The sequence below is a fragment of the Strongylocentrotus purpuratus genome, unplaced genomic scaffold, assembly GCF_000002235.5.
Source record: "Strongylocentrotus purpuratus isolate Spur 01 unplaced genomic scaffold, Spur_5.0 spur5_scaffold_5, whole genome shotgun sequence".
Lineage (NCBI taxonomy): Eukaryota > Metazoa > Echinodermata > Echinoidea > Camarodonta > Strongylocentrotidae > Strongylocentrotus > Strongylocentrotus purpuratus.
Window position 1 is genome coordinate 37,584,224 of NW_022145611.1, and position 26,898 is coordinate 37,611,121.

Sequence of the window (26,898 nt, forward strand, 5' to 3'; positions counted from 1 at the left end):
TGTTTACTTTGTTGAAAAAAATATTTTAAAGCTTATCTGCCATAGTTTACAGGAAGGATTAGACCGCCCTGCAAGGTCACTGAACAGGTGGTTATCTCATCAACTCGGCTCTCAGTTAACATAAGAAAAATAGGATCATGGGGGACCAATGGTCACCGATTAGGCATTGTTTGTTGTATAGAGGGCGCAAGTAGCTACAAGTAGTGCAGTGGGCCTTTAAGATTTATGACTCCCACCACTCCTTCCAACCCAATCAAGTACCTTGTTAATTCCCATTTGATCCATCGAGCAGGATTACGTTGTTGATTATCCTCTTTTTGTTTTAAAGACTAAGCACTGATTTAGCATTGAATATAATTTTAGCAATTTTTTCTTCTCGATTGCTTCGCTCCCGCCCCCCCCCCCCCCCCCCCCACCCCTCCCTCCAATCAATCGAGAACATTGAACACATTTTTTATTGCTCGCAAAATATTTAATGATTACTGCCCTCTAACGCCACAGCCTAGAGAGGTCCCGAATTTCGAAAATTGGAAAGTTGCCGTGAGGAAATATTCATACTTTAGTCATAAAGTGTCTGGTGAGTGTTTTGGGGGTTTCGAACTCATTAATGTGAAGAGGACCAATAATGAATCTATTTATATCTCATAGATCTAGATCAAGATATCTAATATCAAATTTAACTGTACAAAAGCAAAGGTCCTAGATTTCTGACCGACAGCAGTACGTCCCCACCTACTTAATATTGTGTTCGTATACTGTTTTGACGTTGCAACCTTGCCCTGACAGACGGACGGTACCCCTTGGCCTTACTACGGCTTTCAAAACGGGAGAAGATTGCTACGGATTTTTTACCACATTCATGGGCCTCGCTAAAGAGGGGGGGGGGGGACACCCCCCCCCGACGTGTCAGGATATCTTTGTGAAAATTGTGCTGCCATCAGGAAAAATGAGAAAGGGGGAGGGACAAAATGAGAGGAAAAGGGAAAGAAAAAGAAAAGGAAGAAAAAAGAGGAAATGGGAACAAAAGAAACAGGGAATGAAAGAAAGAGAGGAGGGCTAGAGAGAGAGAGAGAGGGGGGGGGGGGGGAGAAGTGAGATTACTAAGAGCCTGAGAGAACTCGAGAGGAGGGATGGGAGTACTATAAGAGAGGGGGGGGGGGGTGGATGGAGTTTTCTAGTCGAGGAAGCAAGAAAGATATGCATAGATATGTTGCTGTGTCGGTATTCTTGCTTGATCCTCGTGTACTTATCAATACAGAAGTAGAAGTCGGTGAGATGTCGGTCGGCTGGCAATTTTTTTTCCCCTACGAACTGTGACTTTTTATCCGCTGTGACGACTTCGAGAGAGACTACAACTACAGTGTATAATACTTGTATTTTTTTCAAAGTTTTAACCTCACCATAATATCAGCAAAAGAAAACAGAGGTTAAAAATTTGCAACCCGATCAAATTATTTTCAGACAATTAACAACTTTCTCAAGTAGATACCTAGAAAATATTTGGATGTCTGGTTAGACCCAACTTTAAGTTAAAAAGAACATGTTAGACATCCAAGCAAGTAGATTGCACCAAGGATTGTACTTCTTAGTCGCGCTAAAAGATTTTTGCCTCTAGACAGTTTGAAGCTACTTGCGAACTCATTGATAAGGCCTCTGTGTGATTACTGCTCCACTGCTTAGTCAAACTGTCCACACAATACAAAAGTCATATACATAAACCAACATAAAAGGATCGCCAGAATTATTCTTGGGGTATCGGTAGAACGGAGGTGGACGTTTCATAAATGTAAAATGGTATATCATGTACTGAATAACTTTGGCCCTAATTACAAGATCACAGACTCTCCACAACCACAACACCCGCGATGCAACCAATTTTGGACTAGCATTACCTTTGTCACGAACAAAGATGGGTAAAGGAGCTTTTTCTCATGAAGGTGCAGCATTGTGAAACCAACTCCCTTTTTGTCTTATACAGGCCCAATCAAAACAATTTGATTATTTTTATTTTGGGGTATTAAGTGTCAAAGTTTATTAAGAATGGTACAACATCTTGTACAAAATATTTTCTCCCCCATGTTTCTAAATCTTTGAAAATTCAATTTTGTTTATTCTGTTTATTTTATGTTTTAGATTCTGCATGATGTCCCTTGATCAAATTGCTCCAATTCAGTACTTATCACAGGACGTTAAAAATCAGCTGAGATCTGGTATAGCCACGCCATCAGTTGTCCAATGTGTAGAGGAATTAGTTGTGAATAGTATTGATGCTGGAGCTTCGTGTATTGCTGTACGTGTAGATCTGCCAGACTGTAAAGTTCAGGTTGTAGACAATGGAAGGGGAATCACTAAAGATGATATGCTCTATGTTGGTGAGAGATATGCTACTAGTAAGTGTCATGACACAAAAGATCTTGAAAACATATCCCATTATGGGTATAGAGGGGAAGCTCTGGCAAGTATTAAGGAGATTTCTTCAGTGCTGGAGATCAGTTCACGAGCCAGAGGGTCTGAAGTCACATACAGCAAACTGTATCGACATGGAAAAGATCAAGGTATCTCAAAGCATTCCAAAGTGAGGCCAAGTGGAGGGACAACAGTTGCAGCTCATAATGTTTTCTATAACTTGCCTGTGAGGCGCAAGGTGCTCTGCAGTCCTCTGGTGTATGAACAAATCTGCAAGCGACTCCAGGCGATATCCTTGATCCATCCTCAAATCTCACTTACTCTTCGAAATGACAGCACAGGAGTCAAATCAATACAAACACACAACTCTTCATCCATTGTTCAAACATTTGGGTACCTCTTCGGCAAGGATGTAGCAGATTGCTTGAAAGAGGTGAATCACATTCGCACAATCTTCAACGTTTCAGGATTTATTGGATCAACCAGTTTTCGTAACAAGTCCTTGCAGTTTGTTTATGTGAATGGCAGATTAGTGCTGAAGACGAAAATTCACAAACTCATAAATGAGCTTCTCAGTAACTCACTTGTTACAAAGAGTAAAGGAAAGAATCAAGACACAGCGCTAGGATACACTATGAAGTCCAACGCTGCAAGTTCAACCTGCCAACCTAGCCCTGGAGGGAACCAAGTGGAGTATGGCATCTTTGTGTTGAACATCACTTGCCCTCGCAGTGAGTATGACATCACGTTAGACCCATCCAAAACCTTGATAGAGTTTAGGGACTGGGAAGGAGCCGTAACCTGTGTGCATGAGCTGGTTACATCTTTTCTCCACAGAGAACATCTTACAATGAAACTAACTGTAACACAGAAAGGAAGCGAAGCAGGACTTCAGGAGAGGGATTCATTATCAAGTGATAATATGGAATCAAAGGAGACAGATGTGTGTGTCAATGCCATCAGTACAACTGATTGTACAAATGCAGTACAATCAACATGTGTAAGAAGACAAACCATCCCTGTGCCACATGTTAGCCCCATGGTGGATGACCAGAACCCTTGTGATGTAGAGACAATAGCTGACAGTAATGGGGAAGGTGATGGGGCATGCACAGATGTGTCTTTAAATAATCCTGACAAGACACCAGATGCATTCGGAGATGCTACCGAAAGGATGGATGAACCTGATATCATACAATCAGATGCAAGCGAAACAATAATACCTCAGTGTGAGCTTAACACTCATGCTGACTCAGAAAAGATTATTCCAACAAGCGCAAGTAACCATACGGATCCTGTTGTAGATGCACATTGTCAGCCCTGTGGGGGTATTTTGGCAACTAAACCTGTGCCAACAACACCTGATATTGAGAAGAAGGCAAGTGATAGTCCTCTGAAAATGCAGTCAGTGACTGCAGAAGCTCTCTTGACATCATCATCTTCAGAACTTGATGTATGTTCTAGTGAGGAGACACTAACCAGCAGTGAAGTGGAAATAAGAACACCTGAGTCAGATGTACACCAGTGCTGTGATGCTCGCTGTAGGTCGTTACGAAGAGATGACACTGACTCTGGACTAAAAGTTGCTGATCTTCTTTCCCCTAGAACCAAGCTTGCTGTAAAGGCAAGGAACTCTCTATCAATGTTCAGGAGATCAGTAAAGAAGAAGAGATTAACAAAGGCAGGGAAGGATGAGTCATCTAAGAAATCTGAACAGAAAGTCAATAAGCATCTGCAATTTGTTACAGCCAGTGAACACAAAACAATTGCATTGAGATGGCATAGGAGTCCAGGATTCCGAAGCAGATTGGAAAATCTGAACATCAAATGTCAGGACAGGCAGGAACAGAGGATGAACCCAATGATGGATGTACTTCAAAGACTGTCATCATCTAGTGGACCCAACCAACCAAACAATGATATGGGTGCTTCTAGTTCACCAAGTAGCAGCTCTAGGAAGGAAGTATGTCAAAACCATCAGCATACAAGTACTGATGAGAATAGCAAACCAGATCATCATAAAAAATGTCTTCATGTGGCAGAAATACTTGAAAACAATGCCGATCAGCATTTTAGTGACAAACACAATGTTTCCACTGTCAGTGTAGATGAAAAGGAAGGTAATCCAGCTGAACACAAAGAACACCTTGTTCAAGACTCAGAAGGGCAAATTACAATTGATGCAGGCAGAGATAAATGTACAGAAGTCACTACAGGAGAATACTGTGTAAGAGGAAGGATTAGTGGTAATGCCCCATGCATCCCAACAAGTTCTATGTTAGAATCGACACACACTAAGAAGAGGGTAGCAGATTATCCCAATTGTCTAATCATTGCTGAGGAACAGAAGAAAGTGGTACCTTGCGCAAACAGTACATCACAAAGCAGTACATTGAACTCTTCAGCTTCAGCTGAAATGCCAAGAAAATTCTTGACCTCCACTTCGTTCATGGTAAGTGCATGTGAGGTCTTTGACAGAGAACCATCACAAACCTCCAGTCAAACTGATGGTTGCACAAAAATCAACAATGCTGAACTTAAACAGGCAGTCAACCAGAGTGCTAGAGAAGCAGATGATGCACATGTAATGACACAGCCAAATCAGCAGAGACCTGTTGCTGTACCTCCCTGCAATGCAACAGAACCATTTAGTGTTCATGATGAATATGAATTTGCTGAGGGTGCAGAAGGTCTGTATAGGAATAACATTGATGATCAAACATTAGATGATGGCACATCATGCCCATCGATGGAAGGAGACATAACATTAATTGTAGCACCAGGGATCCAACTAATGAATGAAGAGGATACAGTTGTAGATGATGATCAAGGTGCTATAAAAAGCTTGCTGCTAGACGTTAATGAAAATGAGTTAAAGGGAAGCATTGTAGACCTGACTACTGAGCCTGATACTGTAAGTGAAAATATGGATCTTCTGGATACCATCGATGCAGATGAATCAATTTCGTTACTTTACATACCTCACCAAGATGAAGGTCTGTGTAACAATACAAAATCATATCAAGAATCAATCAGTTTATCAGAACAACCAGGTAAAGAAAGAGTTATTAGCACTGATATTCAATGCACGGAAATGTCAACTGCGCTAGTAGCATCTTCACTATCACCATCCGTTACACACCAGAATAATGATGATCTGGATGTCACTGGTGACCTAGATGTTACATCCACTCACGTCAGACACTGTGTTGGAGATGATGAAGTAGAGATATCTAGCCATGATAACCTATCTTCACAATCATCTAAGGTATGCGAATCCTTCCATCCAACTGAAAATGAAGTCATGGATGCCACTATACCATCTGCAGGAAACACTGATGGAGAGTTTGTGATAGAGAACAGAGAATGGTACAGTGTGTATGATGTTTCAAGGGGTATGAAAGTCTTTATCAATCGCTTTAATGGAAACTGCTCTATGGAAAAACCTGAAGAAGGTCCAGGAATGAACCAGGAAGCAAGGCAGATCAGTGAAGACACTCAATTCAGCATGGTAACAAAAAGTAAGTGAATGTGTAAATAATTTTTGCTTTAGTAAATGAAATACATGCAGGAGGTCGAAGAGCTCAAATTTAAATTTGAATTGATAAGTTTTCCCAATTTCCACAGGAGTTAATGACAAAAAAAATCACTGTTTTGGTTCTTTCAATATGATATGTCTAAAACTATCAGATTTGTCAAGTCAGTATTAAGAACATATATGTAATTTTGAGTGGACTATTTCTCAAGTGTATTAAAAGTCATGGATGCTTCTTCCTCAAAACCCAGTTATTACATTCACTTAACGTGAGCTATTCAGCTACATGTACCAAATTACAATATAGAAAAATGCAAGTTGCATATAAAAGTTGCTGTGCTAGGCAAACATGACGCAGCAGGTAAAATTTACGATTGTTATTAGTAATCACTGTAGTGAGAGGCATACATAACATTTAGAAATCTTTGTAAACTATTCTATTTGATTTCACTGATCTGCAATCCAATCACACAGGTGATACATTGGCCCATCCGCATCTGCCACACAGTGCGGCACCATTTGTGACCAGCCTGAGAGATAAAAAGGAATCATCCCATTCCCGTGATCCTCCAGTCACACATGCTACCATGGCAACCATTGATGCTGCGATGGAAGAGAGCCAAGAAGAAGATGATGAGCTATCCATGGTCAAGTGGGGCAATTCAAGTCAGATTTCAGGTAGGCTGTCTGCTTTTCATGCTGAATTGCGATTAGAAAAATAATGAAATTTAAATGTTTATTGGTCTGCAACTAAAAGCACATATGTGCTTGTGAAATATTATGAATTTTTTGGAGAATACTTTAGATAAGATATTAAAAATTGGGACAATTCACAATGATGAAACAGATCAGTTACAGCATTATTGCCCTGTATGGCTTCCATTAATTTTACTTTCTGTGCTTACATTCATACGATCATTAGTATTGACCCTTGGATAATTCCATGTGGAAGATAAAACTGGTTGTGCTAATTTTTGGGGTTAAAGATGATTGTCTTTCTGGAAATGCATGTTTCACTACTGTATAATAAGCACTTTACAATGCACAAGGTTATTTTCCTTTAATCCTTCTGAATCAAATTGACATATCATTTTTGTATGATTAGTTCACAGTTCTCTACTTTAAGATTTAGGGGATTTAGTTTATTTGTAGATACCGAACATGTTTATGTCTCATGCAAATTTAGTTACTTTAATATATATATTAATTTTTTGTTTTACAAACTTAGTACAAATCATATACCTATTTTATAGGAAAGGGCTGTGCAACCGATGAAGCTCCTCATTTCTTAAAATCCGATCAAGCGGAGACGGGATGTAGATTTTTAACATCTAATGTGAGTGAGGGTTTATCCAGTGTTGATGCAAAGTTTCAGGCCATGGTTTTATCCTCACTCAATCCATGTCAGTTCACCAAGGCCATGTTCAACAGTATCAAGGTGAGGAGCTTATCTAACAAAATAATATTTATGTATGTTTAGATAGGTTTTACAGGTTTGGTTGTATTTTTCTTTATAAAGAGGAGATGTCTACAGGCAGTGCACTTAAGAGATAATGTATTTTAGGGTTTATTGGAAGATTTTATCATTACCATGTTTTTTAAATTTATGATATTTGTTTCTAACGTGGAGATTTTATAAATCAGCAGATACCAGAGAGGATACATAAGACAATATGAATCCTAAAGACCCCAAAGAGATTGACAGCTTTGTTGTTTCAGGATTGTTGAAAGTTGGCTTTTTATTTAATTTGGAGAAGTGACTTGGAAAGATGCTCAGACATGTTTTAATATTTACAGCATGTAATTCCCTTGAATGAAGAGACAAGAAGAAAAAAAGAGAAAAAAAATACTAACCCTTCATGAATATAAATACCGTAGTTCATGTAAATATTGAATCTTGAAAGCCTTTAGATTCTCATTGATTGCTTATATTTTTCTTTCTTTCCCTTTCATTTGTGACTATGATAAATCAGGTCCTTGGCCAGGTGGATACTAAGTTCATAGCGTGTCTGGTGAACAGTGATTATGACAAGAACCCAGCAGGAGAATCTAACCTTCTCATTCTGGTTGATCAACATGCTGCACATGAGCGCATCAGACTTGAAATGCTTATTCAAGGTAAGAGGGAGATTTATCCTCATATAGAGTCTATCAGCCAAACTTTTTATGATCAATCCTTTTCATGTTGGCATTTGATTTTTAGCCAAGTATGCTACACAGTTATGAAAATCATATATGTACAGAATATTTACTTTCTAAAACTTCTCTTTGAAAGTGGTCATTTATGTGTAGGTTCCAAATCATTACTGCAAAATGCAGAAAAGAAATGAATGAACATTAAATTAAAAGAAAGGTGTTTGAGACATTTTTCTCAGGAATTACTTATACCCTATTCATCTATTGATTCGTGATGAATAAAAGAATTACAGTATAAAGGGTTTCCATATATGTTTTCAGAGAAATGTTTGATTATTAGAATCAAAATGTTTGATTATTAGAATTGAAATGTTTCAGAATGTGTGGGCTATTTGGGTGATACATACGATTCTTAGAATACTCACTGTTATTTTCTTAGTTTTACACTAATTGAATTGGATGATCAAAGCCCAAAACATCAATTTTAAATTGCATATTAAATAAAAACGATGTTAACACACGATTCAAAATCAATTTTAGATGCATATACACCACGCGTTGATACTGATGATATTGACAACGACAAAACGAGATGTATCCGTACTTCTGAAGTCACTCCAGCCCTCCGTATCGGCCTGTCACCATCTGAGCTCAGATTATTGGAGGCCTACAGTCCCAAGATGAAGAGGATTGGTATAGAATACACATTGTCTGGAGACAGTGCCATGGTAACACATCTACCAGCATGTTTCGTGGAGAAAGAAGCAAATGAGCTCAAGAGAGGGCGCCAGACCATCGCTACCAGTATGGCTGAGGTGAGATTGGCTATTACATATGAATGAGTTTACCAGTCAAATTATTAAGTGATGCAAATGAATTTTTTGTAAGCAGGTATTTTGTCCTACCTATCTATGGGATTGGATATTATGGTGTGGATTGTACATGTAGTTGGAATCCTAAGCCCAAAATATTCAGGATAAAGTATGTTCATGAAAATGAAGCAGCTTTTAAAAGGTGACGGTATGCAGTATGTGATTTTTTTTAATAATTTTTATCATTTTTATGCCTCCGCCACCGAAGGTGGTGCCGGAGGCATCATGTTTTCGGGTTGTCCGTCCGTACGTCCGTACGTCCGTACGTCCGTCCCGTTTGACCGTTATCACAATATCTCAAGAACCATTTAAGATTTAAACTTAAGACTCGGGAATAGTATTTATCACCATAGGAAGACGATCTGATTAGATTTTGGAGTACGTAGGTCAAAGGTCACAGGTCACAGAGGTCAACTTATGAAATTCCTTGTATTGAGTTTGTTAGCGCGATATCTCAAGAACCATTTGAGATTTAAACTTCAAACTTAAGGATAGTATGTATCACCATAGGAAGACGATCTGATTAGATTTTGGAGCCTGTATGTCAAAGGTCAAGGGTCACAGAGGTCAACTTATGAAATTCCATACATTGAGATTGTTATCATGATATCTCAAGAACCACTGGAGATTTAAACTTCAAAATTAGTGATAGTGTGTATCACTATAGGAAAACAATCTGATTACATTTTGGAGCACGTAGGTCAAAGGTCAAGGGTCATAGAGGTCAACTTATGAAATTCCATACATTGAGATTGTTATCATGATATCTCAAGAACCACTGGAGATGTAAAAACTTCAAACTTAAGGATAGTATGTATCACCATAGGAAGACGATCTGATTAGATTTTGGAGCACGTAGGTCAAAGGTCAAGGGTCACAGAGGTCAACTTATGAAATTCCATACATTGAGATTGTTATCATAATATCTCAAGAACCACTGGAGATTTAAACTTCAAACTTAATGATAGTGTGTATCACCATAGGAAGACAATCTGATTAGATTTTGGAGCACGTAGGTCAAAGGTCAAGGGTCACAGAGGTCAACTTATGAAATTCCATACATTGAGATTGTTATCATGATATCTCAAGAACCACTGGAGATTTAAACTCCAAACTTGTTTAAATTGCTCTATGGCGGAGGCATCATTTTCGACTGCGCGCAGTCAAAATTCCATCTAGTTCTCTTTGTCTTCTATTACTATTTTTCATATCTTAGAAGTAAAGGATCTAGAAAACAAACATAATAGATTTATGGATGCCATTTAATACATTTAGTTGCAATAGTATTTCATATTCTACAACTTAACAAGAAAAATATAACAAGAGAAGGGAATACCTCATACTTTAATATCTCAAGTCCACTATTAACATGTTTATTTGTTTATTGCGTATTTCAAATTCTTTTTGTTTCACTTGGCTCCCATCCAGACGTTAATCAAGGAAGTATTAGACTCAATACAGCATCAATCTGGAGCTGTGTCATCTCTACCGAAGACAATCACAAGGATTCTCAATTCTCAAGCTTGTCATGGTAAGTATCATACTTCCTTCTTTTTTCTCTTCATATTGACAAATCTCCAAACCGATTAATTTGTTATTTGTTATTATTTAAATGTTATTGTAGGTGAACTAATTTCTTGGCTACAACCCCTTCTATGAAGTAATTTGTCTTTGATTTCTTGTTGTGACAGGTGCTATTAAGTTTGGAGACACTCTGGACCGTGATGAATGCAAGACTCTGATAGGTCAGCTGTCATCATGTGACTTGCCTTTTCAATGTGCTCATGGCCGTCCAGCACTTATGCCTATTTTTGACTTTAAGAAAATAAAGCATGGAGTCAGTGAGAAGGTATGTTGATTAAACTTTAACATACATGTGAAAATTGTCCTATTTGAAAAATATAAAAAAGTTAACGGCAGTGAGTCTAAATTAAATTCTGTTGTTTGTTGATGCTGTTGTTGTTGTTTTTTGCTCTTTTTATTTTTATTTTGTTATTTTTAATGTAAAATATCTGAGCTTTAGATAGTAAGCATAATCATTTTATGACACAAGATTGCTGAAGGTTTATGAAAACTATGTTGCTTTGCGTTATAATGACATGGTATCAATTTTTATCATGGGCCAACCTTTCAATAGACATGTACATTAGGCATCAAACATTTTTTAATAGAGTAACGTTTTGTGTAGAATTCAAGGTAATACATTGATATAGAAGTAGACAAGAAGTATTAACAATTATAGGTATCCAATAGCTTAATCTCTTAATACTCCTAAAAAGTTTACCCCTAAATATTTTTTTTTTTAATGATCTATTTTTGAATAACCTATTTTTGGGTGTAACCTTTTTTTGACTGTGTGATTTTATATATTTTTTTTAAAGACTTTGTTGTATATCTTAAAGGTAGTGTATCCCTTTTGCAGCCACCATCGAATTCTGAAGAACTTTGCAGGAATCATGAGTATGTCATATCTGTGAAATTAAAAGGTTAGCAGTGACCTAGGGACCTAGTTACAAGGGAAACCGTTTACTCTCTGGACTTCACTGTCGGACACTGTTGAGTGACTAACTGACCTTTTAAAATTTGTTAATTACATAGGTAAATTTAGCTGTAAAGGGTACATTATTGTTTATACACATCAATGACCCGCTTCTTATAATGACCAAAATTAAACTTATTGAGTCTTTACTCAGCACAAAATATGCTGTACAAGGGTCTGAAAAATCAGACTACCTTCTAGGCATATTTTTTTTGCAACTTGTTTTGAAAATTCCTAACAATCAATTTAATTCCACATAGAGGTAACTACCAATTTAAATCTTTTAAGAGGAGAATTGAAGTTGGTATAATCTCTTGTTTAATGTAGAATTTACATGATTTTATATTTTCAGTCTGTAAAAGAGACAGACTACCTTTAATGAAAACAATTGATGAAAGTGCTCAGTAACAATAAAAGAAATAACAGCTGTTGGGTGGAGGGATGACCTGTACATGCTTCTTAAGATTCTGGTCCAAGCCTTTATCAAAATGTTTATAATATTACTGTATGCTTACAAGAGGTAAGGATTTTTCATTACCTTTAGAAATTACAAACTTGTGCAAAATTGTTTAAAAGAGCTGGAAATGAGAGTAACAAAATTGACAGATTTCTTCTATTTACAATAGGAATCAGATTAATTTTTTTCATACATTAGCTAACGTAAATCTTGCTTATAATTTTTTTTTGATTTTTCTCATCAGAGCATGAACTTTTCAAGATTTGAGTTAGTGTATGTAAATAATTTTTCTTCTCCATCTTTGATTATGACTCAAAGCTATTGTCTGGGGATAGATTTTTGGACATTACAACAACCATGAAATACCATGAGATACTGAACATTTATGAATAGGTTCTCATTTTGGAAAGTGCCCTCATTCTCGACAGCAGATTATACACATGTGTTAGTTTGGAGATTTTCTTGACTTTTTCACACGAATGAACTTCAACCCCCAATTTTTATTCCCCTCTTACTAGGCTGACCTGTATATCACCTTTATCAATAGACCCTCCAGTACTGTGAATGAAAATAAAGAAAGACAACCTTCAGGCTGGCTGTGGCACCAGCCCCAGCGCCAGTGTCCAGAATAAGTTTGATTTGTGAATGGTCAAATGGAATTCACACTTGACTGTAGATGAATGACCTCTAACATTACAATGAAGGTCAACTGAGAGATGATAAAGTGATATATGATTGTTATCCATCAGTGATATACTTCTTGAAGTGTATTGAAAAGTAATGAAGCACTATTAATCATGTCATTATTATTCAGATAGATGCAGTAGGAACTGAATTGATAAAGGATTGTGTAGAAACTTAGGAATTTAATGCAATCCGTCATTTTGAGGTTCATATTTACGAATATTTCTTTCCTTAGGTAGGGATTATTCTAGTAATTGTCATGCATTTTTAACCCTCATGGTATTTGATACTCCTCCAAATTGATGACCAGAGGTACTGTTCTTCAGACTAGACTGGTCTCTATTCTGACTGGGCTTTCTGAGAGCTAGTTTTGACTGTGGGGATGGGGGGTCAATTTTACCCCCCCCCCCCCAAGATCTGGGCCATGGAAGGCCCAATGACACGCATATACAAAATACTGCTCATAAAAATTGCTTGTTTATTGCTTCATTATGATTTATGCAAATTAGATGCCTGTATTTACATATTTATTAATATTCTGTTTAAAAAATGGGGTATGAAGGTCAATCTTTTGAGAGAAAAAAATCAGAGTTTTATAGCAGATGAAATTGTATCAACAAAAATTCAAATTTCAAATGAATTATTTAAATCAATTCAAAATTAAAATTAATTATTCTTTTCATTTTGAGATTCACCATTGAGAAAAGAAACTTGCTGGTTGATTTCCTTAACCACTTTAGAGAAAGATAGCCAATACATGGGTAGAAATAAGAGTAGAAATAAAATTAGAAATAGCAATAGAAAACATACGAAAGGGGTGAGGAAAATTAAAATCATGGTAAATGAGTAAAGTTGATCCAAATTTGGAGTAAAGGTCATAAGTGACCAGAAGACGTTTTATTTGCTATATATATATTTAGTCTTTGATTAACCTTTGAGGTTAGTTCAACCTAAAATGGTTCACATTGGAACACCTGCAGTGGAGAAAGTTGCATTGTTTGATTATATTTATGACTAATAATGGAGGCTCCATATGGTAATAGTCATTTGTCAGTGCTTATTTGCTTTATTGTCTCAAGGATTGTTTTTTTGAGGATACAATACACAGGAAAGGTTACGTCCATGCAGTGGTGCATCAAAAAAATACAATACAATTGGGAATTACCAAGAAGGATACTGCAATTATCAGGAAAGGAAATGCCCAGTCAGATATATAAGTGCAAATCTTGTAGTTCCCCATCTCTTTTCAAAGCTGTTGTTGTGATAGGGAAGATACAAAAAACTCTTTTTAATACCAGGATAGAATACAGACACATGACCAAAACTTGATCAAAAGATGTACAGTGGATAACTTGAGATGTGAAGAAGAAAAAATATTCATTATATCATAAAAATGCTTTGAATCCAAGGACACATGTGATGTATCATTATCATAGTACTGTAGTTGTATCACTGAATTGAAAGAGAAAAACTGCCTTAATAATGATTCTGCATTTTATTTGTATATAACTGTTATGCATTCTAAATATACTTATTTGCAGTAAAAAGTCAATTTCCATTCATTATCTGTGATTAAGCAAATTGTTATTTCTGCAATGAATTTGAGGTCTGTTGCTTCAGGAAATGATTTAATTTGCCTGACACAGCTGTGGGTTTTGTGGGTTCCTTATCCCTCTGGCTCCAGTGTCTCATAGTTTGTCATTGATTAATGAAGCAGAACTGATCCTTTAAACCCACCTGTCATTGAACCTGACTACCACCCTCCACACCCCAACGCCCCTCAAAGCTACCCCCATACCACTCTACTCTTCTCTCTTATTAACCTTTCATTTGCATGACAAGGGCTTGGATGAGCAGCCATGCGTGTCTCACCGCAGATGTGTGTGTGTGTGAATTGCTCCCTGCCATATGTGATGATACCACAAGTATTATTCTTTGGTTGTGATCTCTTATTCCTTGTGTCATTTTCTTTTCTCTTCTCCCCCTCATTATTGTCATTTGACCCACTTCTGTTGACAATCGGTGCCTAGACTCGCGCATGCTGCCTAAAAATGGCGCATCAGTTTGAAAGATAAGGATCTTGTCTTTCTCAATACACTTACATTCATCGCAATCCCTGTGTGCTTGCCGCCTGCTTACAGAATATAATGTGCAGAACAGCATATCCCGACCCTGAAGGCTAGCTACTTCTCATAAAAGAAACACCTTGTGTTCACAGATTGGCACAAACTGTGAGAAAATGACAACCTTGAATGATAGATTGAAATATTTCATTCATAGTCATCAAGGCTACAGTGTTTTTGTAGTAAATAGTTGCCTTGCCAATTGGAGAGTGTAGCTTTATGGAGAAAGATGTAAAAGCCTTCAGTCCTCCAAAGCTCTTATCACAACCCTTGCTTGAATTCATATGGTGTGTGAGAAAATGAGATTTTGAGTGTGATACTAATCTAGATTAACATCTAGATTAATATCATCCATCTGTCCAGGAGATTGAACTAATCAATGACACATCAAAGAAGATAAACCGACCAGAGATCATACTGATGGGAAAATGGGTGTTCATCTTCATTCACTCTTAATGTTTCTATATCTTTCCCATGGTATTAGGAGAGATACGCATCTAATCAAACCCTAATTTATCTATTTTTGTATCAATTTCTTGCCATGAGGCTAAAAAGCAGAGATAAAGACCATTAGGGAGTTTGAATCCATTTTTTCTCAAGCGAGGTACTTTGTATCGGGTAACTGTCCGTTATACTCTAAGAGTATATAAACTTACAGGAGAAGGTCGTAGCAAACTGTAGAAATAAAGTAAAATACAGTCGTCTGTACTAGTATCCAGCAGCTCAAGCAAAGCTTTCATACCAGTTGGTCACAATAGTACATGATCATACTCTTCAGTTAAATTAGGGATTAATGTTTCAAATGCAAGGATGAAAGATAACTAGAGCATGCAAAGCAAAGATCAGGAGTTTAATTAGAAATGTAATTTAAAAGGGGAAAATAAAAAGAAATAGAACAAATAGTCTGATAGATGATCGTAAAATATAACAAAAATCCAAATGTCACATTCCAAAATTTGTCTCTTTTATTCTAAAACTAAATTTAGATTCACAAATCCTCTATCAAATCAAAATTTGTCTACCTTCTTAGAGAATATGTAACAACTCTGATTTTTTTTCTTCTTCTGGATATTCTCCCATTTCTGTGCAGGTTACACCACAAGTTTGGAAGCTGAAGTATCTCTCATCAGGTACAACTACACAAGCATGATTTGATATCATCTCAGATTAAAGAATGTATACCTGATACCAAAGGAAATGATATATGAATGTTCAATGAAGCATGAAGGGTTTTAACAATGTAGGTGTTGACTATCTGGAACACCAAAAGAAGCTTAAGAAAATGGTAAATATCAGGATTGTTTTCCATAAAACATGGCTTTACACTAAATCAAATAATGGGTTGCCAAATTAAACAACCAACATGTGCCTAAATTAGAGGCAAGGGGGTGGGGAAAGGGTAGGGTTGTTAGAAAAAAAAAGTGTTTTTTTTTTTTTTTACTCATTTAAATTGTTTGATAAATCTCACTTTTAAATGCTGTAGATTCATTGACTTACTACATAATCACTTGTAGCCCCCCCCCCCCCATTATTTCTTGGAGTGATGTTAAAGTATCAAATGCATACATGTTCTTTTATAAAAGGTTGTCTTACTTTTTTTTCAAAGGAGAATCAAGCAGCTCCTTTTCACCCAGAGTTATTAGGAACTTAAAATCACATGTCTGATATTGTTATTATTTTTATTATTATTATTTTTTTTTTGGGGGGGGGGAGGGGTTGAGATAACACTAAAGTATTGTTATCAAATTGCATTGTATCCCCATGAGTGGTATTATACCAGAAAGTGTGCAGTAGAAATATGTGTGATTATTATATTATTATTATCATTATTATTATTATCATTATTATTATTATTATTGTTATCATTATTATTATTATCATTATTATTATAAGGTTAATATTAAGACATGCTCCTTGGGAAAGCATTTTGGAAATTATATTGTAGCAGGAAATATATGAACAGAGTTTAGCTTAATGGACACCTCACCCCATGAAATTACTTTAGTTATTCTGAGATATTTATTGTATTATCATAATGTACAGTTTCTCAGCACGACATGTTCATCACAATTTTCTTGAAAAGTGTTCAAATTTCTCGATGCTTCCTTCCCACGTGTGTATGGTAATGATGTGTTTCATTCACATGCTATTATCTTATGCAATATGTACTATAATTATCAGAACGCAAACTTGTTTGCAAAAGTTGTCGCTCTTCTGGGGAGAAGGTTTCACATTAATGAAATAGATTTGTCAACAGCTATATTTCTCATACCGGTATCTTGAATAAATGACTTGTAATTGTTTCCCTGTTATATATTTCACACCAAGTCTAATTTCTACGTTCTCACCTATGAGAATCCTCATTGAAAAGTAAGGGTTTTATTTTATTAATTAAAAAGCCTTTTCAACTAAAGCTTGGTGCATGAAACATGTACAAGTTTGCCTGGTATGTCACATTATCAAGAAAATGGCTGTGTCCATGTCATGCTAAACGTCATTACATCATGCCAAGAATATCTTCATTTATATATCTCTTGTACATTTTCGTAAGGAATATTGTACATAAATAGGAAGGAATAAATCTCATCTTTCAGCATACCTACACCTGTTTTCCAGGGTGAGGTTTCCTTTAAATGTATTATCTCATGTTACCTGTGCATTTCTGAGTTTAAAGAGACATACAATTTACACGAAGGAAAAACTTCTAGTTCTACTTACATGTAAATCATTTCATGGGCAATAGTAAAATGATTTGTACTACCGTTATATTGTATCAGGTGTGCCTCGTGGTAGTGCTATCTACTTGTATATACATGTATATGTCTTCCATTTAAAGAAAATGAAAATGTAAAAATGTTCAGTGTCTAGAACTCTAATTTTTGAAAGAACTAGAAGAAAAAAAGAAAGAAACTGAATGTTCTTGTCATACATATTCGGATGTTTGTGAAATGGATTTAGCTAAGACAGTAACATCATCATTTGGTCTAAACTGCTGAATTTCTAAGGTATGGATGTAATGTATAACATGTGTTTCAAATAGTAGTGACATCTAGGTGCAGTACTTTGTAGTTGGCTTTGCTGTGTGAAGAACATAATAGTGCAAGGTAATGATATATAAGTACTGATATAATATCCAAGATACTCATTTGTGACAGCTTCATGTCTTGAGTATTAAAATATGCTATGCTTTTGTTTGCTATTGTTAATGTGACAGTATAAAACAGTTAAAACATTTATTGATTTGCAATAGAAGTGTTGTCGGGTAAAACTCAATTTAGTGTGTATGTATGCATATCTTGCCAGATCCTACTAGACAGCTGAAATAATGATTATTTTTGTTTATTTATTGTTCAAAATGGAAAGAAAATTATAGATATGCTATTTTATTTTGCTCAGAATTTATGCATGAATTATTAAAGCCTCAGGGTTGTGGAATGAAATAAAGTAAAGATATTTATGGTTTCGCAAATAATAATGCCTCATTTTTCTCCTTTTCTGTCTTATTGTGAGTCAATTGTATTTTATTGTAGTTCATGTACTTTTTGCACACTTGGAATGTATATGTTATACTCGTAAATAACTATGTTTTCTTTCCGTTGTTCTCTCAAATTCAGAGAGGGAGTCGATATAGTTGATTATTACTATGATACACTATGAAAAAGGGTATTAAAATGCACAACAGTATGCAAAGAGATAGGTGAACGTAGAGAGAGCAGGAATTAAGGTAGACATAGGTAATCGAAGAGAGAGAGAGAGAGAGAGAGAGGGGGGGGGGGTTGGGGGAAGAAGGTTTTGGAATTGAAGGTGAAGAGACAAAGGGAGATAGAAACAGAAGTGTGAGAGGCAACTTTTCTTGAAGCAGCCAAGAGAAAAGAACAGTATAGTGCCCAATGAGCAAGGAGAGGTGACATCTCATAGAGAAAGGAGATAAAAAACTAATTGGTAGCAGGGCAGGGGCATATACATGAAGACGTGCATAAATCACCTTTAGAACGAGCATGTCTTGGTCAAGTATGATTAGTTCATATTTCTCGCCTGAAAGAATCTTGCCCGGCAATTAAGCCTGGAACTTCTGGTTTGGGACACCCGTCCTTCACCTCTGTCCATAGTTTACGGAAAGCCGTGAATTAAATTAAAGATATTTGGGTTAAGAAAACGAAGTTTGTTAGACACTGTTTACATCTTCATATAAACACTTCAATAACCAACCTTGAACTTCGACAGAACTTGGAATGGTAAGGTTCAACTGTCCACAGACGTGGTCGTTAATGTGTCACTTAGAGATTATCCACACACACCCTCCATCAACCATGTCTACAAGACGTGAAAGTGATATAGCGTCCTCAATCTTCACTAATTATGTTATGTTCGTTTTACACATAATGCTCAATCCCACACTGCTTTATTTATTAAAAGTGTAAGACGCAAATCTACATGGGGGCACAGAGGGGGTGGGTAGAGAAAAGGAATATAAAACGCTAAGACCCCTCTTCTATACCCTACACATCATTTTTGATCTTGCTATTAAAATTGAGATTTCATTCACCGAGAATGACCGATGCCGCCCCCATCCCGGTGCTCCCTCAACTATACGCCTCTGTCTCGTTTAAAGAATTAATTATTGTCTAATCTGGAGATTATAACATTTGTCGAAACACTTTATATTTAGTGGACCTAGGGGTACCATTTCGACGAGCATTGACGTTTCTTGCCCGGATTTCAACTTACAAAATTTCTAAAATTTTCGAGCGAATGAAGCGAAGAAAAAAAAATCACTTTATTATGGCGACAATGTAAGATTGTCATCAAATTATACAAAAGAGGAAATCAAAAAAGTACAAAGAGACCACCTCGCTGCCTGATTATGGGGAGACTGGTGCCCCTAAATGAGATGATGACTACCCAGGGGAATGCCGCCCCCAATGAAATCCCCTTAGTTAATGTCTCCAGCTATTGAGTAAATTTTGTAAGCAAGTTACCTCCATTTCATGTTGTTATCAAATTCCTTCTTAGGACATTTTACAACTATAATTATGCATAATTATGTAGGCGTAATGGGCCGTATACATGTGTATGCATGAACATAATTATATCTATTAATTGTGCTAGTCTTTTGCTTGAATCCGTATGCATTAACATAAGCAATTGCTTGCATGCAAAATCGTTTGCTAGGAAGCACAAGCAATTGCTTTGTAACGATCAAGCAAATGCTTAAAGACGTATGGATAAAACGAAACTTTTGTTCGTAAAAGCATTTGTTCCCTTTTTTAAAGCTCCGTCATATGAACTTGAACTCTTGCTTAATCGGCGGACGTTCGTGTTTAAGCACTATGTTCATGCACGTAAGAAAAAAAACCAAAGTTGTACTGGAGTAGAATCAAACAAGAAGATAATTTTTATGCATACCGGCCAATTATTTTCCTAAATCAAGATTTGTCGATTAATAAAGATAATAATACCCAAATCAAACAAAGGAAAAAATCTGTTACTATTATGATTTTGTCACGCGTACCAAAATGAAATAACTGACGTAAGCCCCCCTTTTCTAATCCAATACCTATCATGTTCATTAATGTTTTATTTTTGGCGATTTCCTTATAACTTGTCTATTGTTTTTCTGCTTACAGGTGTGTGGGTTAATGAACTTTGATTAGGTAGTATCCCAAAAATTGGTTTCCATATTCGAACTTTCAACATATGTATTTATAGCAAAATAGATTAAGAGCCTGATTGGATAACAATATTGTTGGTTTTGGCTGACTTCCATCTCAATAAAGTTACTATTAAATGTGTTTAATGAGGCATATGATACATTATAACGCTATTTCACCCACCATAATCAGCTCATCAATTCAAGTAGGTCTTTTGTGTAGGGCTCGTAAGCTTGATAAAAGAAATAGTTTAATAGACCTAGAAGAAGATAAAAAAATATCCCGTTTCCCCTTCCTCCCTCTTCCCCTTCCTCCATCTACCTCCCCTACCCCTACCCCTCCTCTCTCTCTCTCTCTCTCTCTCTCTCTCTCTCTCTCTCTTTCTCTCAATAATGTTTGGCCAATAGGAATACTATAATGCTGAAGGATTCTCAAATTATGAGCCCATAGCACTGCGAGAAAATGGGTGTGTCCCAGAGAGGCGGGAATAGGGTACATTGGAATTCCTATATACAGGAACGGGCGACATAATGACAGTTGTTAGGGGTGGAGGGAGCAGCCTACCAGCGAAGCGAGGCAACTCGTGAGAATGTTATTATTCCAAATATTACACGTTTGATTACATGGATGAACACGCAGAAAGTTGGAGTATGATTAATGACAAACGAGCCATGAGCTTGACAGCATTTATCCTCATCTATCTGCGATATTTTAAGGCAAAGAATTTGACTGCGACAAAATGTTCAGTGAGGGGCATAAGGTCAAAATGGTCTCGATGAATCGAAATTAAATCGCTTTCGGAAGATTTTGCGAAGAATAAAACATTCAATTTGCTAAAATAAAGATATGGCGCCTTTTTCATATCATTTTACTTTGTCAAATAAGGTTTACAATCTTTACATGATCGTGTAAACTTTCTCATACAGGTCTACAAGATAAAGGCTAAATGGAACCCCACCCCATTTAGTTGGGCCTGGGCCAGCCGAGACCTTCCATCTGTCAGTTAACCATTTGTCAGTGTTAAACCCAGTTCACAGCTCGCCTGTCACCTCGCTGAATTTCCAACGAGTCCCAAAAGCATCCCTAAGAAAAAGGCAAAGACCTAGCTGCCACGCTCCCATTATTCCGATGGTATGTCGATTACGTCCGCTGCTATTACGGGCTCAGTCGTTGCGGCGCGCGGCTGACAACCCACGGGAGAATTCTGGGCTAGGAGCAAGGGGTCAGCGAGAAGGTTTTGCGGTGTACCGGGTGGATTTAGCCCAACAGCACTATTTGGCGATTCTTTAACTTAGGCGCGATGAAAGAAATGGTGTCGGAAACGGGCTCTGTGGGGCCTCGAGACGGCATCTTTGCTGAAAGCGGGATAAAATGCTAATCTTCATGGAAATCCTGCACAAGCACCCCTAGCATCCTGCTTAACTTTCGACAAATCCCAGAACACGTGACGTGTGATGAAATACTTTAAACCATGTCTTCCATGAAAGACTTACAAGAGGTGACGGACTTCAAAGAATAAATTCAATATAATGATATATCACATTGGCCTCCGTAATTAAAATGTTTTACCCAGAATACAACTGATACAATGATGAATTTAATGAACTGAATTGATGTTACATACAAAGCACAGTGTTAGCTAAGCAAGAAAGGGAGAAGAAGAAAAAACACCTACTAAGAAATACTATGGAGCAAAATCACTCGACATACATCATCCATGTTATATGTTCATGACCATGCGGTGCCATTAATACGTGCTTGAAGAGGCAGTGAGTAGAAAAATCAAGATTGGGAGGAGTTCGAGGGACTGTGGACAAGTTCATGGTATAGAAATATCCATATGGATACTGATGTAACAGATAAGAGAAGTAATTCTGTATATCTTGCACCAATAAAATGATGCAACGTCTCTCAAGAAACCATTAGAGGTCGCTCCATTAAGTCTCTTATCACAGCGACATGCCCCACACACAACTCGGTCGTCACCCTGTGAAATATATCTCGATAAAAATTACGACTGATGAAATGTTGACATGAGAGCAGGTCCAGACATCAACTGCTTACATCTTAAAGTTGATCGTCTAGAAAATACGGCGTCTTTCAACACAATATAACAATCACAAATAAATACAGGGCATAGCAAACAGCAGTTGTACATGGACGTATCAAAACCCGGAATCTCGTCATCAGCAAATATCGACGTCGTGATGTTGTTTGTCGTGTTACTTTAAATTCTGTAAAGGCTTCTGGTATAGCTAATTCGTCATTTATCTTTGATGTTATCATCTGTTGTATCTACCCAATGATTCCTATACTAGCATCGATCTGGCGCACTAACACTATTCAATTATCACTTAGACATTTGATCAAAAGTTGGATATTCTTATTTGTCTTATTCCATAACCTTTTCATATTATTTTGTCTTACTTTGGTTGATTTGACACTTCTATTTTCTTTCACATCTACACCTAAGAAAACCATGAAACATTCTTATTTTCCATTCATTTCCTGCTTCCTATTCTGTACTCAAAGGAATTTTTTCATCTTTCTTGCCCGCTCATTATTATCTTTCAATGATATTCTAATTTGTTCAAGGGTGACGAATGGCAACATTCAGAGAACATTAAATCATGAAAGAAACAAACATTGCATTTCAAAAGTAATCTCATTTGCAACTAGCTCTTTTCAGGAATCAAGGATTAACTTTTAAAAAGTTAGCATCAGTATATATCACATTTCTTGCAAACAAATGATAAAGGAGTAAAGTTTATTCCTGGTCAAACCTTCTATTCTCCCTAAATTAGACGAGGTCTTTCCTTTAGCGATGCACTTTTAACGTAATACTTTAGCAACTGTTGGAGAGGGACAGAACATTGCGTCTGCGAATTCATCTCAAAGCATTTGATACTTAATTCAACCCTCAAAATTCAAACACAGAAACACTTATATAGTAAACTACGCTGGCAAATGAACTACCAAATATTACATTCCTCAAACATCAAAAAACAACCAGGGGTTAAGTTGTGGTATGACCGGTTATTTACCTCTTCTACCATAGCTATCTGAGGGGGGCAATCTTCTACCCATGGAGAGATTTCTGGGTAAGGAGCGTGTCAGGCGGACGCCAGTGCTAGCGTGATTGGTAATCTAGGTTGATGGGAGGCTAACACACAGTGACACGTGGTGAGTAGTGGCGCCACTTAGACCACGTCCCAATGGTATCGCACGCCCCGGCCGGCCGTTCTACTTACTTTCCGATTCCATAGAATCTTCAGCTAAAAAGAGATGCTCATTTCAGATGCTTATGGCGAAAGTCATCTAAGGACGATAGAAAACGCCATAAAAACGAACAACAACAACATAGAGTTACACTGAACATCAAAAGACATGACCAAATACCCAAAGAAGCCGACATCAAAACACAAAAATGAATGAAGTTCAGCTACAATGATGCTTTCCTGATATAGTTATATTATCAGCTCCAATAGATGGAACTGAACCCTCAGCTCAAAGCATGTTTTACAAAAAAAGTGTTGATAATAACTATATTATTGACAGGTAAAGTCGTATATTAATGTACATCGTCGATTGCAGTAAGAAAATGACAGAGTATAGGTTTATTCTAGATGTAAACTATTTGAGTTTTACTCTGGCTCTTTTCCAAGTTTTTAAGGCAATAGCACGGTGCAAGTGATGCTATAATACAACTTTAATACAGATTAGAATATAAAAATGTAACATTTATGTTTTTTTTCTAATGGTGACTTGCTGAACTCACGAATATCATTCTTTACAATACTTCACCCAAGACATTCAGGAAGGAGTATTGGATCAAGTTAATACTACTGTTTCATTATGATTACGTAGTGGTATTTTCGTTCAAATCATAATGTAACAGGGTTTCCTCTGAGTAACAAGGCAAATCGTTTGAAGGAAATACATACTATCAGTTGTTACTACACATCCGCATGGATGGAGGCAAGTGGAAGTTCACGCGAAAAACAGAAAACGTGAGATTTGTTTACAATCATATTTTCTCTTTAGATCATAATTTACGCGCGCAACAGGACATCATGAAATATGGATGTAACGACGGAGCCAGTGCTCTTGCCCTATAAATTTGACACTGAAATACTTGTCATATTTTGAAATGTTTCTTATAAAGATAATCTTTCCTAAGTTCTATCACGTTGACGATACGAGTCAGTCTCCACTTTTTGCGGGAAAGTACGAGTGTATTGCAGGCAGGCTAACACTTGTTGTGCATGTATCATCCCTTCCCAGACTAGAAGGAATGTAGTTCGGCTTGTAAAATAATGGCGACCCATGAAATAACAGTTGTTAGGTCCAGTGAAGCAAGCCAGTATGCACCATGGATATTAGAGGAATTACTAATAGTGTTTTCTAACGAAGTGAATAAACAACAACAACCGTCACAATATTGGCCAAAGCGCAATACTTAAAAGCCTACCCAGATAGAGAGAAAGAAAGAGAAACAGAGAGAGAGAGAGAGAGAGAGAGAGAGGGAGAAAGATAGAGAGAGAGAGAGAGAGAGAGAGAGAGAGAGAAAGAGAGAGAGAGAGGGGGGGTAACGAATATTTGTTTTTACTATAATTTCTGCTCATTATAATGAATTGGCAATTTCGACATGACACTATTATATAATTTCACTTTCCCTTTTTGTTCGGGGCTGAGGGTATCGAATCAATAAGTAGTTTTCTTAATCATTGTTCCGTTCTTGTTCTGAATTATGTATTTAAAAGTGTCATTTGAGCTATTACCAAAGAAAAAAAAAGGTGTCCATTGAGTTGAAAAACGTGATGTCTTCCATTCATAATCAGGTCAAAAGTTTTGAGAAGGCTCAAGCAGCAGGGGTCTTGAAATCAAATCCTCCATCTCTAAATCTAATGTTGGTTTTATACCCTGATAATAGATCTCAAGAGAGCGGATCGGGTACATTCCCATGTGCGTAAAAATGTTACCAAATACTGTTATATTACTTTTAAAATGGCTCTGACTGTATGCGAAAAAGCTTTGGGCGTTGACCGATAATGAGCTTTTTGGCGGGTTTCGTGACCTATGGGAACGCACTTCGGTAAGGAGCCGAATACCCGAAGGTGAAGATCGCACGCGGCTTTTGAAACAAGTTTCACTTCTTATTTTCTACCAGAAAATCATATTTAGAAAAAACATAAAATGACATTTTAAATCACTGATTTATGAAACCCAACCAATTACCAGTCAAGAAGCTATTGTATGTACCACATTAATGGGATTACACATATTATTAATATAGACTAATCCACCCAAGAAGTAAAATAACAGAGAAAAATCCAACAATTTTGAATCATAATTATGCACCAGAATCCACTTCTTCAGTTAATTGTCTCTATTAGTTATCTTTTACATTTTTTTCAACCCTTGCATTTATTTCATGTATGTACCGATGTTTTTCGTATTATTTTTTTAATAACTGGGAGACAGATATACATGGGTTTTGATAAACCCCTTTAAAATTATTTTCCGAAGAAATGTTTTATATTGTGTGAATGAATTAAAATTAAATTAAATCAAATCAAATCAGGAAGATCACGTATAGTTATTCCATTTTATTCGTGATAATATGGAAGGGTTCGGTAGTCAAAGGGAATCCTTGATGACCCATCCATTAACTAATTTCTACAGTCAATATGGCAAACTGGTCTGTTTTGGCCTGAACTTCCATAACATATCTCCCGACTTCTTTATGTTGGTTACTTTCATTAGTGTCGGCACCACCACCACACCATCGTAATCATTCCCGGCCATTATCGGCATCACCACGTTCATCATCACCATGGTCACCAACACCATAAGCATTATCATCATCATCATCACCCTCGTCGTCATCGTCATCGCTTTCATCACGTCACCCATGATCACCACCACCACCACCATCACCATCATCTCCTTTTTCATTTATTACCAGGGACGGCGATCCCCGGGGGGGGGGGGCAGGGGGAGGACAAGTCCCCCCTCAATATTTACCGGAATATTTGAAACAGTGCAAATAACAAAATGTATAGAATACTGAAGACTGCAACACACAAGAGTGCAGCGTTTAGACTAATACAAATGCAAAAATCTTCTCGCTTGGTCGCTACGCTTGGTCGGTACACTCCCCCGCATAATATCCTTCAAAAATACAAGCAAATATTGTAGAAAATCTTATTCTGTTGGTACCACGCAAGCACAGTTTACAATGTATGTTTACAAGATTAAGAGTTATAAAAATAGGCCAGTGCTATACAAATGGAAATCCCGCTTGCTCTTTTAAGGAGTCCTTTAACCCTTCGGACTGCACACTAATTACCAGCAAAGTAAAAGTGAAGTGTGGAAAAAGTATATTGTTCGTTTTTATACTATAGTTTTGCTATAAGGAATGTAATTTTGCAATAAAAAAAACTTAAAAAACATGTGAGGGGTAGTCACTTTCGTTACCTTCGCCCCTCTCGT

General features: G+C 36.9%; 1 protein-coding gene across 1 annotated transcript; it reads left to right on the plus strand.

Moving 5' to 3' along the window:
• The first annotated feature begins 2,132 nt into the window (after positions 1-2,132).
• On the plus strand, positions 2,133-16,447 carry LOC575007 (DNA mismatch repair protein Mlh3). Its single transcript, XM_030998683.1, has 8 exons — positions 2,133-5,927; positions 6,416-6,619; positions 7,195-7,379; positions 7,915-8,059; positions 8,618-8,892; positions 10,378-10,480; positions 10,641-10,798; positions 15,843-16,447. Exons 1-8 carry the CDS (start codon positions 2,144-2,146, stop codon positions 15,900-15,902), a joined length of 4,914 nt encoding a protein of 1,637 aa, XP_030854543.1. The 5' UTR covers positions 2,133-2,143; the 3' UTR covers positions 15,903-16,447.
• Positions 16,448-26,898: the final 10,451 nt, after the last annotated feature.

Coding starts and splice junctions, on each gene's coding strand:
- LOC575007 (XM_030998683.1), top strand. CDS start 2,144: ATGTCCCTTGATCAAATTGCTCCAATTCAGTACTTATCACAGGACGTT. Junction 5,928..6,415: donor ATTCAGCATGGTAACAAAAA/GTAAGTGAATGT, acceptor CCAATCACACAG/GTGATACATTGGCCCATCCG. Junction 10,481..10,640: donor CAATTCTCAAGCTTGTCATG/GTAAGTATCATA, acceptor TTGTTGTGACAG/GTGCTATTAAGTTTGGAGAC.